Consider the following 12,835-nt stretch of genomic DNA (forward strand, 5'->3'; position numbering starts at 1 on the left):
CAGTGACATTTAAAGCCTCTAAGTTTGTGCTCATTTATTGCAGCAACAATAGAAATCTAAAACTGAGTATTTTGCTTCAGAAAATAGGAACTATTATTTGTTAAATATTTATTGATATTAAATCCATATTACACTGGCACAACAATCCAAAGTAGTATGATAGTACTTTTTTCCTATAAATACAGCAATAAAGGCGGCAAAATAATGCTATTTTATCCCAAACCCAGCAAGTTAGCAAAAAAGTCACATTTAAAAAATTTGGCAAGTAAGATATGACATAAGTCATAATTCTGCAACATAGATCCATGAGAGCTTTGCCTCGTGTCTTAGATTCCATGTTAGAGGCACAGAGGCATGGTCAGGAAAACCTGTGCCATGCTGCACAGAGCATCTGTGCAGGCCTCCCGGAGCTGAACGAAGCCTATTAGTATTTAAGGCTTGGTTGGTTAGTGTTCTTAAAAAGAAATGGAAAGCTGTACTTGTGACACAGTAATATGAAATACATGGGGTGGTACACAGGTATAAACTTACTACATATGAATTGAGTAACTTAGCTAAGAGAGGTCAAAACATAAATAAGAAAGATAAATGTGTTTTGCATAAGGAATACAGTGTTTATTTTCATAGCAAAGTACCATTACAGCTTTATGGTGTATACTACCAGGCCAAATTATTTTTTTCTTCTCTTTAAAATTTATTGGTTCCGACTTATAACCGTCAAGTCTGGTCAGAATCCACCCCCTCTAGCTGACGCAGAATTGCACACACTCAGCACAGTCTTGGCTGAGCTGCCTCTCACCACCTGGAGCCCAGTACCTCCTTCACCAACTGCAGGTCAGCTGGGTGGTAAGCCAGTGATTTCCACAGTCCACTTCATGGTGCCACTAAAGGCCCATTATGGCACAGACCTATTCTGTCTCTCCGGTCTCCACTTCCTTCCAGTGGACATCCCACTGTAGCTTTGTGTCTGTGCCTGTCTTACACCTTCAATTCATTATCTGCTTGCCCTAACCACCTACATCTTCACCCTGCACACACTTCACTCTCTAGTTCCTGTTGCACACATGCTCTAAACTTCCACCTGACCCTAAATTCCTCAACTTGTGATTGGCAGTGTCTTGTCTTTGGCAGCCCTCATGCCCTTTCTCTCTGTGTGTGAATGACTACAATGTAATTGTGCTGGTGGCACCTTCCTTAATTCTCCCTTCTCCTCACAGACCCATGTCCCTCAAATAGTGTATGCCTTGGTCATTTCGGTGGTTTGGGTACCTTTAGAGGAATGGACCATAATGTAGTTCTGCTTTATTCAAAATACTTTATATTATTTATATTTAAATTACCCTTTTAATATGGTTTGTACATAAGCTTCCTACCAAGGTAGCATGGAAAGAAAATACTACCACAAAGAAAAAAAAGTTAAAAAGTAAGGTATTAACCTTGTTAGAAAACTCTTAACACTAATAAAATTTAAGGCAAGTAGTTCCTTCCTTATGATTTAAGACAAAACCATTTACGAAGACAAGGCATTTACTTGGCTTTCTGTCAGCTCTTCCTCTTTCATCCTTGCGTATTGCACTTGGCTCACCACAGCTGGCTGAACAGTCTCAGAGTCACTGTTGTGTTTGTGGCACAGCCGCTTCACATTCAGTGTTTAGCGCCATCTTGCTGCATGGCACCTATAGCTGTGTTTAAGGCACATGTAGGTAACACCGACGTGGTTTCCTGTGAACAACTGATTTCCTTTAGCATTCTGGCATTTCAGATCACTTTAATGATAGCAATTCCAAAAGTATCAAATTGGACAATAAATGTGAATTTTTCTGTGCAATGTGTATACTTCTATTAGCATCACCTACTTAAATGCTAAATTTGGTTTATCAAGTAAGAAAAATATTATTTTGGTGTTTATTTCTTACAGTCACTTTTACGTAAGGTGACAAAGGAGCATGTTGGTCAAGGCAGTGGCTGTCTTGGTGTTTCAGCACCAACAAGAGAGCCAGTCACAGGTCCTCACTTTCCACCAAGATGGTGCTCAGTGCCAGGTGGGATGGGCTAGCTTCAGGCTGGAAGGCTGCTTTGATGTCTAGTCCCTGGTCCGAAAGTGCCGCATAGCGACTGGCAGAGGGCCGGACTTTCTTTGGCTTGGTGCTCTGCGGCTGCTGATGCCACTGGGCTACAAACAACAAGGTAAATTAAGATCTTTTATCATTTACCATGAAACTGTAGAATATTTTTAAACATAGTTACATCTAGATAGGACACGTGTTCTTTGTAGTTGTTAAGATTTTTTTTTTTAAGATGTAATTGGAGAGCCCTTAGATGTCAGGATGGATATGTTTTGATGGGTAACAGGGGCATGTCCTCTGTGAAAGACTGAGCACAGTCACGGTAGATGGTAGAGCCGGGAGAATTGAGGGACCTGTGCTGTGCTCATGTGTTAAGAGATTTACTGTCTGTGCAGGGTGGTGGATGCCATTAAAGACTTGAAGTAAACACTGTAGCACAGGGGACCTTTTGACATGAGCTTCCTAACTCTCACACTGTACTTGTGACATAGTAATATGAAATATATGGGGTGGTACACAGGTATAAACTGATTTTTTTATTGAAGAAAATATAGTAGTTAGGAATTCCCAGCGGATGAAACTGAACACTAACACTAATCAGTTGAAAGGAATCAGGCAGGAGAGAAGGCTGGGGCCACTTCAAAGTTATTTGTTTCCCATAAGAGATAAAGTTTGAGGGCAGTTCTTTTTTTTTTTTTGAGTGGTTTTCTTTATGTTAATGGATCACATAATGCTGTTGTACTGGTTTGTAAATCCAGTAGGAAAGTTTTCTTTGTATTTAGGACACATGTACACAAATACACAAACACAAGTCTGTGCCTGAGCTGTGTAATACACACTACAATGAGAAGCATAAGCAAGCACACATTCCAGCCTTAATAGGACATGAATCTTGGGTGCATTAGGGTACTGTGATTGGATTATCACCAAGGCAGAATGGTAGAACACAAATTAAGAAAATGTAAAAAACACGTAGTTATGCCTTTGTTTACTATCAGCGCCTCAGGATGCTTGAGTAAGGAAGCCACAACTAGCCAATGTAAGAGAAATCAACATGCATGTTTTGCTAATAAAGTTCCTGAATGGTACTTGGGTATTCGTTCTCCTGGTGTGGTTCATTATTAATGTTGAGAAACTATAAATGGAAAGAGAGAGCAATATGAATTTTTTTACAAAATATTATAGTTGTTTGTAAGAGTAACATAATTTGCTGTTCAAATGTCTAAATATTCCTAATTTAGTGAGTAAATGGCACTCACTGTAAACATCCAGCCTGGCAGTGCAGGATACAATCCCCGCTTCGTTCTTGGCTGACACGGTGTACCACCCGGCATCATCCTTGGTGGCTCCTTGGATAAGCAGGCAAACGTAGCCATGGCTATCCTGGTGCATGCTGGAGGAAGGGCAGAGGCATTAAGGCACTAAATTTTTAAAAAGTGGCTTTGAATATGAAACATGATTTAGAATTATGCAAGTAGCAGGTAACAGGGTCACTCCTAATTCTACAGCGGCTACTAGTGCACTAAAGCCAATGGGAAGAGCGGACACCAAGAGGGTGAATAGATCAGCTTTTACAGAAACCTCTGAATAACCCTAAAGCAAATGAATCCATCTTTTCTTTTACATGTAAAGATAAATATTACCATCAGAGAATGTGCTTCCGTCTAAAAGTCTTATTCTACATTAGCGTGATTGGTCTGTGACTCATAAAAAGTGTGGCTTTTGCATAGAGATGTACATGCTTTATAAATGTGTCTTTACAGATGTCACCAGGAATAAGCACTTTCCATTAGGCCATGTCACGGTGCTGCCTTACCTCACACGATCAGTGCTGTGAGTGAGTGACTCGTTTTCTTTCTTCCAAAATATCTGTGGTGGTGGCACTCCTGAGACATGGCACTCTAGCCGCACGGGGTACCCATCAGCGACCCCCGTGTTCTGCAGCTTCTCAATGAACATGGGAGGCTTGTGCACTTCTTTGGCTAGGAGAGCACGAGACAGGCTGCCCATTAGTGATGCAGAGGGGCTGCAGGGGGCTCAGGGAGATGTTTGGTTTTGTATCACTTTGACTCAGGTGCTGTTTTCTTCATTCCACTCACTTATCTCAATTAGTTCAAGTCTGATCAGCCCATATGGTGCCCTGGCCACCTGTCAGACTCATTGGTCTGTGCCACAGCCATCACCAACCATACCACCCTGGGTTCCCTCAGTGCCCTCTGAGAAGCTTGCTACAGAGTTCTGAAAGTCTTTAACTCTCAGCTTAAGTGAGAAATGCCATAAGACTTACAGGGAGAACATACAGGGAGGCATCTTAATCTAGTAGCTTTAAGTAGTTACCTACAAACTAGGAATGCACATTCCATAAACTACAAATTCCAACATGTATTCTTTGAAGGCAGCTATAAAAAAAGATAAGGCAGCTTTACTACTTAGTCTGAGAAAAATCAGAACTAATTTTTTTTTTTTTTTTAAATAGAGTCTTGCTATGTCGCCCTCAGTAGAGTGCTGTAGCATCATAGCTCACAGCAACCTCAAACTCTTAGGCTTAAGCGATTCTCTTGCCTTCGCCTCCCAAGTAGCTGGGACTACAGGTGCCCACCACAACACCCGGCTATTTTTTGGCTGTAGTTGTCGTTGTTTGGCAGGCCTGGGCTGGGTTCTAACCTGCCACCTCCATGTATGTGGCTGGTGCCCTTGCCGCTGAGCTATAGGAGTCAAACCCAGAACTAATTGTTAATAACATTCAATGTTACCTAATCCAATGGGAAATTGTTTTCAGGGATCAGTAGTGGAAACCATTTCAGAGAAAAATTTTGAATTTTAGAAGAATTGTACATTCTGTTAAAATTGGGAATATGGGCAGCACTTCTTGTGTAAGCAAAGCCCTGGGTTCTGGGCATCTATACCCTGCTGCAGACTCTCCCTGTGCCATACCGAGAACCAATGCACAGATGAGAGACCACACAGCCCGTAAGAGCTGCTGAAGTCCCCTTTCTTGGTTGGCAAGAGGAAAGGAAGATTAAATGATAATGGTTAGACCTGAGCACAAGAAATGAGTGTTTCTGACGTGTTGGGCCTTGTAACATGTGCTCATCGACTGTTTTGATGATACTGGTTGCTTTACTTTCCATATTTGTCAATAATGCAGACTGGGTCTACCGCTGTCAGTCTGATGCTGTTTCTGACAGAGAGAGAGCGGGTTCACATGTGAGCATACCTGCAACCACCAGCTCTAGGCTGAAGGAGTTCTGCCCTGCCCGGTTGGTGGCAATGCATGTGTAGATGCCAGCGTCCTGAGCTGTGACAGGCTCTATGATCAGGGAGTGTACCCCATTCTCGCGCACCAGCATCTTGTGAGTGCTGTCAGGCCGTATGGGCTTTCCATCGAGCTGCCAGTTCAAGTCTGGGTTTGGTAACCCACTGACCTAAACCAGAGGGAACATACGTTAAAACAAAGGGAAATCACTACTAAGAAATTTTGTAGTAGTATAAGAGACGGCTGTTAGTATCAGCTTCTATGACTTTGCTTATAGCTTTCCAAGGGTGAGATGGGGGTCTTGCTCTGGCTCAAGCTGGTCTTGAACTCCTGAGCTTGAGGGATCTTCCTGCCTCAGCCTCCAGAGTGATTATAGGTGGGAGCCACTGTGCCTGGCCCCAGTGTTTTTTTTTGAGACAGAGCCTCAAGCTGTCGCCCTGGGTAGAGTGCCATTGCATCACAACCTCCAACTCCTGGGCTTAAGTAATTCTCTTGCCTAAGCCTCCCAAGTTGCTGGGACTACAGGCACCTGCCACAATACCCAGCTATTTTTTGGTTGTAGTTGTTGTTGTTTGGCAGGCCCAGGCTGGATTCGAACCTGCCAGCTCTGCTGTATGTGGCTGGCGCCTTAGCTGCTTGAGCTATAGGCGCCAAGCCCCAGTGTTCTTTTAGTGGCAGGGATGTCAAGGATAGTTATGTCCCTGTACAGTGAAATAAAGTACTTTCATTTCTTAAATATGACTAACAGAGGTGATATTATAGCTAATCTCTATATAACCCTTATTAAGATTCACTCGTTTTTTTCATATTTTAAAATAAAATTTTATGTAATTTTACCCCTATACATAAATAAGTAGACATATCTAAAAAATAGTTTTCTTACACAATCATAATTCCACCTTTACACATAAAATTAATAATCCCTTAACATCATCTAAAATAACATTTCCCCAGTTGATTAAAAACAAGTCATTTTGGTGGCACCTGTACCTCAAGCGGCTAAGGCACCAGCCATATACACCAGAGCTGGTAGGTTTGAATCCGGCTCGGGCCTGCCGAACAACAATGACAACTACAACCAAAAAACAGCCAGGTACTGTGGTGGGCACCTGTAGTTTCAGCTATTTGTAAGGCTGAGGCAAGAGAATCGCTTCCTAAGCCCAAGAATTTGAGGTTGCTGTGAGCTGTGATGCCACACACTCTACCCAGGGTGATAGTGTGAGGCTCTGTCTCAAAAAAAAAAACAAAACAAAAAAACCCAAGTCATTTTACAAGTGGTCTATAACTACGTTTTACAATCTACTTAGGGTGACAGAGTGAGACTGTCTCAAAAAAGAAATATGTAGATATCTATCGGGTTATGTTTTATTCATTTTTTTCTGCTCTTAAACTGGAATAAGGAACTACAGAGAATTGTCAATGAGGGGGGAGAAGTGAGGCAACAGATTGGCAGATGGTAAGAAACTTACTTTGCAATCCATCCTGCAGAGTTTTCCTTCCTGAACAGTCAGGTCTCCAGGGGCCTGTAGGAAGTGAGGTCTGCAGAATCGCTCCTGAATTGGCTCATTTTCATCTCCACTGTCCCTTGATCTGGATCGAGGCCTTGAAACAAGACAGAAATATCAATAGTTAGTTATTCCCAGACTTTAGTCATCTGTTTTCTTAATATACACAAGGTAATAATATGATTTTCTTATCTGATCCCTACCCTTAAGATTAAAAAAAAACAAAAAAACAAAAACAGAAGGCTTGATGCCCTTAGCACAGTGGTGAAGGTGCCAGCCACATGCACCAAGGCTAGTGGGTTTAAGTGCGGCCCAGGCCAGTGAAACAACAATGACAACTGCACCAAAAAATATCTGGGTGTTGTGGTGGGCACCTGTAGTCGCAGCTGTTTGGGAGGCTGAGGCAAGAGAATTGTTGAAGCCCAAGAGTTTAAGGTTGCTGTGAGCTGTGATGTTAATGGGAGCAACATAGTGAGACTCTGTCTCAAAAAAAAAAAAAAATCATAAAAGCAAAATCTTGTTTAATTTCAAAATTTATCATAAATTTAATATTCTCCTAATTACATAAGTCAGACGGGGAAATGGAGAAAAAATGTGTTAATATATAATGTTAAATTATATATTATGTGTTAAAATATGTATTATAAGTTATATATATTTAACATTATATATTAACACATTTTTTCTTAAATTTTTTTTAAAGGTTTATGAAAAGTAGCAACAGCTATTGCTGATTACCAAATCATTTTCAACTGAAATTACTATAACTTTCCACTGTGGTTCAGAAATTAAAAGTTATTATTCTATAAAAATTTTTAATATATTTTTAATCAAAATTTATTTGATATTAATCAGGAAAACAACGTGAAGCAAGTTTTTTTCTTTAGTTATCTATATGCTAAAAGCCATTATTCTTTCCTTTAAAAAATAAGATTGTGCAGATAGTCCAGATTTTCTGCATCTCTCACTTCTTTAAGAGGAATGCAATTTAAAGCTAGTGCAGCGTACACTGTAGAAAAGATCAATATACTGTATACAAATTCTGTCAGTAATTACTAGAAAATAAGTTTAAAAACATTCACTAGAAAAAGCAAGAGTGGAACAAATGAAATATCAGCATACCAGGCTATTAAATGGTCTATTCTTCTTGAGGGTAGATCTAATTTATGAGAAAAATGCTTTCTAGAGGACCCACTGAGATATGGAAAAGTTTAAATGTATTGAAGACCTCAAGAAAAGCAGTAAGGACAACTGCTGCAACTTTTGACAGTGGCCTTTCTGCTAAGTATGCTGAGAGAAATTACGGCCACTGACAGTTGCTTGCGTCATGTGAAGATACTGCCACCACATGGCTGGAATTAAATCTGCATGTGCTCAGCTGCCAGAGTTGTCTTATCAATGTTGGTGAAGGTCTCTGGATCCAGTCACACCCCCTGTGTGATGCTTAGTCAGTTTCTCTGCTGGCCTCTGTGAACCTGACTGTGTTCAATTTACAGCTGGCCTATTTGGGGATACTCAAAATATCTATGAGCCCAGGCTGACAGGCTAGTTGACTTTTGTTTTTTTAAATGCAAACATGTTACTAAGAAGTAGTATCTCTTTTCTGTCTCTGCCTCTCATTTTTCTGTATGCATCCCTGCACAGATGCAGGGCTACTAAAACTGGGAAGCATGCTGTTATTAGTTTTAGCATTTAAAATACGACAGATTTTGGCTCAGTGCCTGTAGCTCAAGCGGTTAAGGCGCCAGTCACATACACTGGAGCTGGCAGGTTCAAATCCAGCCCAGGCCCACCAAACAATGACACCTATAACAAGAAAAAAAAAAAAAAAAGCCAGGTGTTGTGGCGGGAACCTGTAGTCCCAGCTAGGGAGGCTGAGGCAAGAGGATCACTTAAGCCCAAGAGTTTGTGGTTGCTATGAGCTATGATGCTATGGTACTCTACCTAGGGCGACAGCTTGATACTCCATCAAAAAAAAAATTAAATTAAAAAAATGACAGATTTTAACCTGCAAAATTTGTGGTCTGATGGTCTTTAAGAGCTTGAAAAATAAATATTAACAAATAGCTGATTTTAAGAAATGCAGTGGCAATCGGTCAACTCACATGGCTGTTGATACACAAATGTTCAAAATCAAACTTCTTTAAACAAATGTACTCGTGTTTAATGGTAATATACCATTTAAAGGAACTGAGTGTGTCTTCACACATAAAATGCGCTCTATTTGGCAAGTTAACAGTGGTGTATCTGAGTGGGCCTAGCGCATCTCAACAATGTTTGTTCCCTCTCCTTTCTGAATAGCTAAGGACCCATACATGGTGAGTCCGTACTCACATTTCATCTTCCACTTTTGTGGCCACACTGTGATTTTAATACTATTGACTGTATAGTGATAAATAAAGAAAACAAGAATAAACAAAATAATAATGACACATATGGGAAAGAACATCTGAAATACCTTCTGGCATGAGGGTGGCCTGAGGGGGCGCGGGGACTGCGGCCTCTCTGGTTGACAGCCTGGACCATCAGCCGTCCAGTGCAGCTGGTGCGGCCCTGCCAGAGACATCAGGAAGGGGTGACTTGCTGGGCAAAGCTGGTAACCATTAAGCATACTCAAGTCTATTGTCCTGCTCCCCATAAGACATCATCACACAACAAATCTGTGTGGTGTGTTAGCAGTGGCAGCACCCCTTTTAGAAAAGCATCTTCTCTGAGTTAAGTTCCTCAAGTAAAACTCTAACACAAATAAATTTGGATGAGAGGGTCTTTCTCTCAACTGTTAAATAAACTTCATTGTTTTATCCAGGACAGTAATTTTTTTTTTTTTTTTTGAGACAGAGCCTCAAGCTGTCCCCCTGGGTAGAGTGCCATGGCATTACAGCTCACAGCAACCTCCAACTCCTGGGCTCTAGCGAGTCTCCTGCCTCCGCCTCCCAAGTAGCTGGGACCACAGGCGCCCACCACAACGCCCGGCTATTTTTTTGGTTGCAGCCGTCATTGTTGTTTGGCGGGTCCGGGCTGGGGATTCGAACCCGCCACCTTAGGTGTACATGGCTGGTGCCTTTAGCCGGTTGAGCTATAGGCGCCGAGCCAGGACAGTATTTAACATGACAACCCTCTTTGAATTAATCATAATCTGTGCCTATGGGCTGTGGCCAATTCTGAATCAAAGCTACATATTTTGTCAGGTATTTTAGTGATAACCTTACTAAAAGTTAGTGGCATCCCTTACCCAAACCACACATGAAGAAGTAGATGTCAGCATGAGAAAATGAGCATTAGGTAAGAACCACGCTGGGATGGCCTGAATGACATCACATTCATGTAAAATGAACAAATCTGAGACTTACAAACTAGACACAGTTAAACCTAAAATATTTAAGGGGCTGGACACAGAGCTGACCCTCCATACCTGCTTGCACGTTCTGTTCTAAGGCAGGGTAAGTTGTGTCTCTGAGTTAAAGTGACGGTAACTTACTGAACGCATCCATGGACCAGGTACACGGAGTGCTTTTCACACATTTGTTGAAGTTGTATGTGTGTGTGGGGAGAGTCGAGGGCTGGGGGAGGAGGGAGGGAGCGCTTGTCAAAGTATTAATGATGGTAGTTAACTGAGTGATGGTTAATTGCTGCTAATTGAGAGAGTAAAGATAGTTGGTAGGTGTCAATTGAGAGTGGAGGCTCTTCCTTGCTCCCCTCATTAAGAGATAGTAGTGTTGTTAATTGAGAGTGGGGGTGGTGGTGCTCCACTGATTTATGTTATTGAGAGACTGAAATTAAGAACTCGAATTAATTTGAAAGGAATTTAAAAGGAGGAAAACTTGGAACTTATTATTTGAGAGGAAGATCTTACGGGGTCAGAGCAGGCACAGTGAGATGGCATGTGGCTTGCTGGAGTAGTGGGTGAGTGGCCGAGCGGCCGAGCCAGAAGCTATGCTAGCCCTGCCAAGCCACCTGGCCTGAGGCTGTTCAGTGTGGCTCAAGTCCTGGGTTTTTGTCTTTCTGTTTGATTTCCTGCCCTTCTTTTCCTTTCACATATTTGGTTTCTCCCAAGGTACAAAGTCACTTCTTATTCATTTTTGTGTACTACATATATTCTAGTGTCTAGAATATATAAAGTATTTGGTAAAAAAGAATTTGCAGGATTCCCCTGGGAACTTGTTACCCAGAAGCCTGATTCTAAAAGGCAACTGATTTGCTGACTCTAAATCTAGGGGCAAATTGAAGAGAAAACATTTTGGTGAAAACACATCCTGAATGCTATACATAAGTACTATCAAAATTATGTGACTGTGCTCTTATACAGTACTTATCCCATTTACAAGTGTGTATTTTAAAAATATTTTGTTTTCCTTCTGCTTTATTTTCTCCATATAACCCTACCTGCTATTTCATTACTTGTGTATTTGTTTAGTGCTTATTTTCTACTGTGGGGCTGTGTCCAGTCCACTATTGCCATCTATCGCCTACTTGTTGGGCCCTCACATTGTGGAAGGAATACTTGTCTACACTGAATCACTTGGTAGAACAACATCTGAAAGGGTAAGTCACTCAGGAGATGAAGAATTTTTCTGTCTTCTGAAACCAAGATGGATGCAGAATGTAGAAAAATAGTTTCATGAGTCAAAGGAGTATAACTTCACCTTCTAATTAAACAGCTTCTCTGTCCAATCAAACGCCCATAGGCACTAGACATAGGCCTGCACCATCCTTCCTCACCTGAGGGTTTGCAGCCATGATGGTGTAATTCCCATCATCATCCAGGGTGGAGGCCATGGTGTGGAGGGAACAGGTCCCGTCTGGGTCTCTCTGAATGGCATAGTGACTGCTCTTGGGAGAAACCTGCTTCCCATCTTTAAACCAATAGACCTGAGAGAGGAAACAGGACCAATCAGGACTAATGAGGAATGTGTATAGTTGCATTCTGTTTGGAGGACTGTAAATAACCTGGTGTCTGCAGACCTGACCTGAGTTTTCATGTTGAACCAAATACCTGTATAGGAAATTGAATTTTGAGCGAAAAAAAAGCAGGTAGCAAACAAATTCAATTCTATTTTACTTTAAAAAAATACACGGTATATAATACCTCCTTTTGTTTTTAAAAACATGGCATGGCATCCATACGTTATTTACATAATAGACTATATATTGAATTTGGATAGTTATGTAGGGGTTATTTCTGTCTGGAGGGATTGTAGGCATTTTTCTTTTTGCTTTTCTCAAATGTGTTGGCAATTAAAATGTATTACTTACAATGTAAAGGTAATAAGGTTGTTCCCAAGACAAATACAGATCCCAAACTCTAGTCATTCCGCTGAACTATCTGACAAATAGAGGCTGCAGGGAAGGTGGGTGGCTGGCGCTGGGATTCTGAGACCCGTGCATATGACCAAAGGCCTAAAGCTTGACAGCTGCCCTCACTGTGGCAACAATGACCAAAGGCCTAAAGCTTGACAGCTGCCCTCACTGTGGCAACAATAGCACAGTAATATTGAAAAGTACAGTATTTTTCCTTTTTTTTTTTTTTTTTTTTTGTAGAGACAGAGTCTCACTTTGTTGCCCTCAGTAGAGTTTTGTGGCGTCACAGCTCACAGCAACCTCCAACTCTTGGGCTTAGGCGATTCTCTTGCCTCAGCCTCCTGAGTAACTGGGACTACAGGCGTCCGCCAGAACGCCTGGCTATTTTGTTGTTGTTGCAGTTTGGCTGGGGCTGGGTTTGAACCTGCTACCTTTGGTATATGGGCCTGGTGCCCTATCACGGAGCCACAGGCACCACCCCAAAAGTACAATATTTTTCACATATATAACTTCAGTTGATAAAAAAATTACATGTGAAAAATAAGGTAAAAGTAAATTTTGATTCAATATGAATTTTAAAGTGGTCCAACTACTTCTGTAGATCCTCTTTCCTTCCCTCATCTTTAAATAAAACCACTGGTCCACAGATACGTGATGATTCAGCCATTATTCTGGATTTAGAGTATGAACTACACGGTGGAAAGATGGGC

The 12,835-nt window shown here is 41.3% G+C and overlaps 1 protein-coding gene across 2 annotated transcripts in view; it reads right to left on the minus strand.

Moving 5' to 3' along the window:
* Positions 1-861: 861 nt before the first annotated feature.
* The window catches only part of PALLD (palladin, cytoskeletal associated protein), a 240,054-nt gene continuing 228,080 nt past the window's right edge, over positions 862-12,835 (minus strand). For both annotated transcript variants that reach the window (XM_003803530.2, XM_012813870.2), the window contains 7 exons: positions 11,547-11,696; positions 9,286-9,380; positions 6,792-6,924; positions 5,284-5,491; positions 3,883-4,048; positions 3,326-3,459; positions 862-2,173 (listed from right to left, as the gene is read on the minus strand). In XM_003803530.2, coding sequence (XP_003803578.1) covers positions 2,001-2,173; positions 3,326-3,459; positions 3,883-4,048; positions 5,284-5,491; positions 6,792-6,924; positions 9,286-9,380; positions 11,547-11,696 — 1,059 coding nt within the window. In that variant the 3' untranslated portion in view covers positions 862-2,000. The remainder of the gene's footprint in view (positions 2,174-3,325; positions 3,460-3,882; positions 4,049-5,283; positions 5,492-6,791; positions 6,925-9,285; positions 9,381-11,546; positions 11,697-12,835) is intronic.

Source organism: Otolemur garnettii, unplaced genomic scaffold (assembly GCF_000181295.1).
Source record: "Otolemur garnettii isolate 467f Iridium unplaced genomic scaffold, OtoGar3 scaffold00324, whole genome shotgun sequence".
Classification (NCBI taxonomy): domain Eukaryota; kingdom Metazoa; phylum Chordata; class Mammalia; order Primates; family Galagidae; genus Otolemur; species Otolemur garnettii.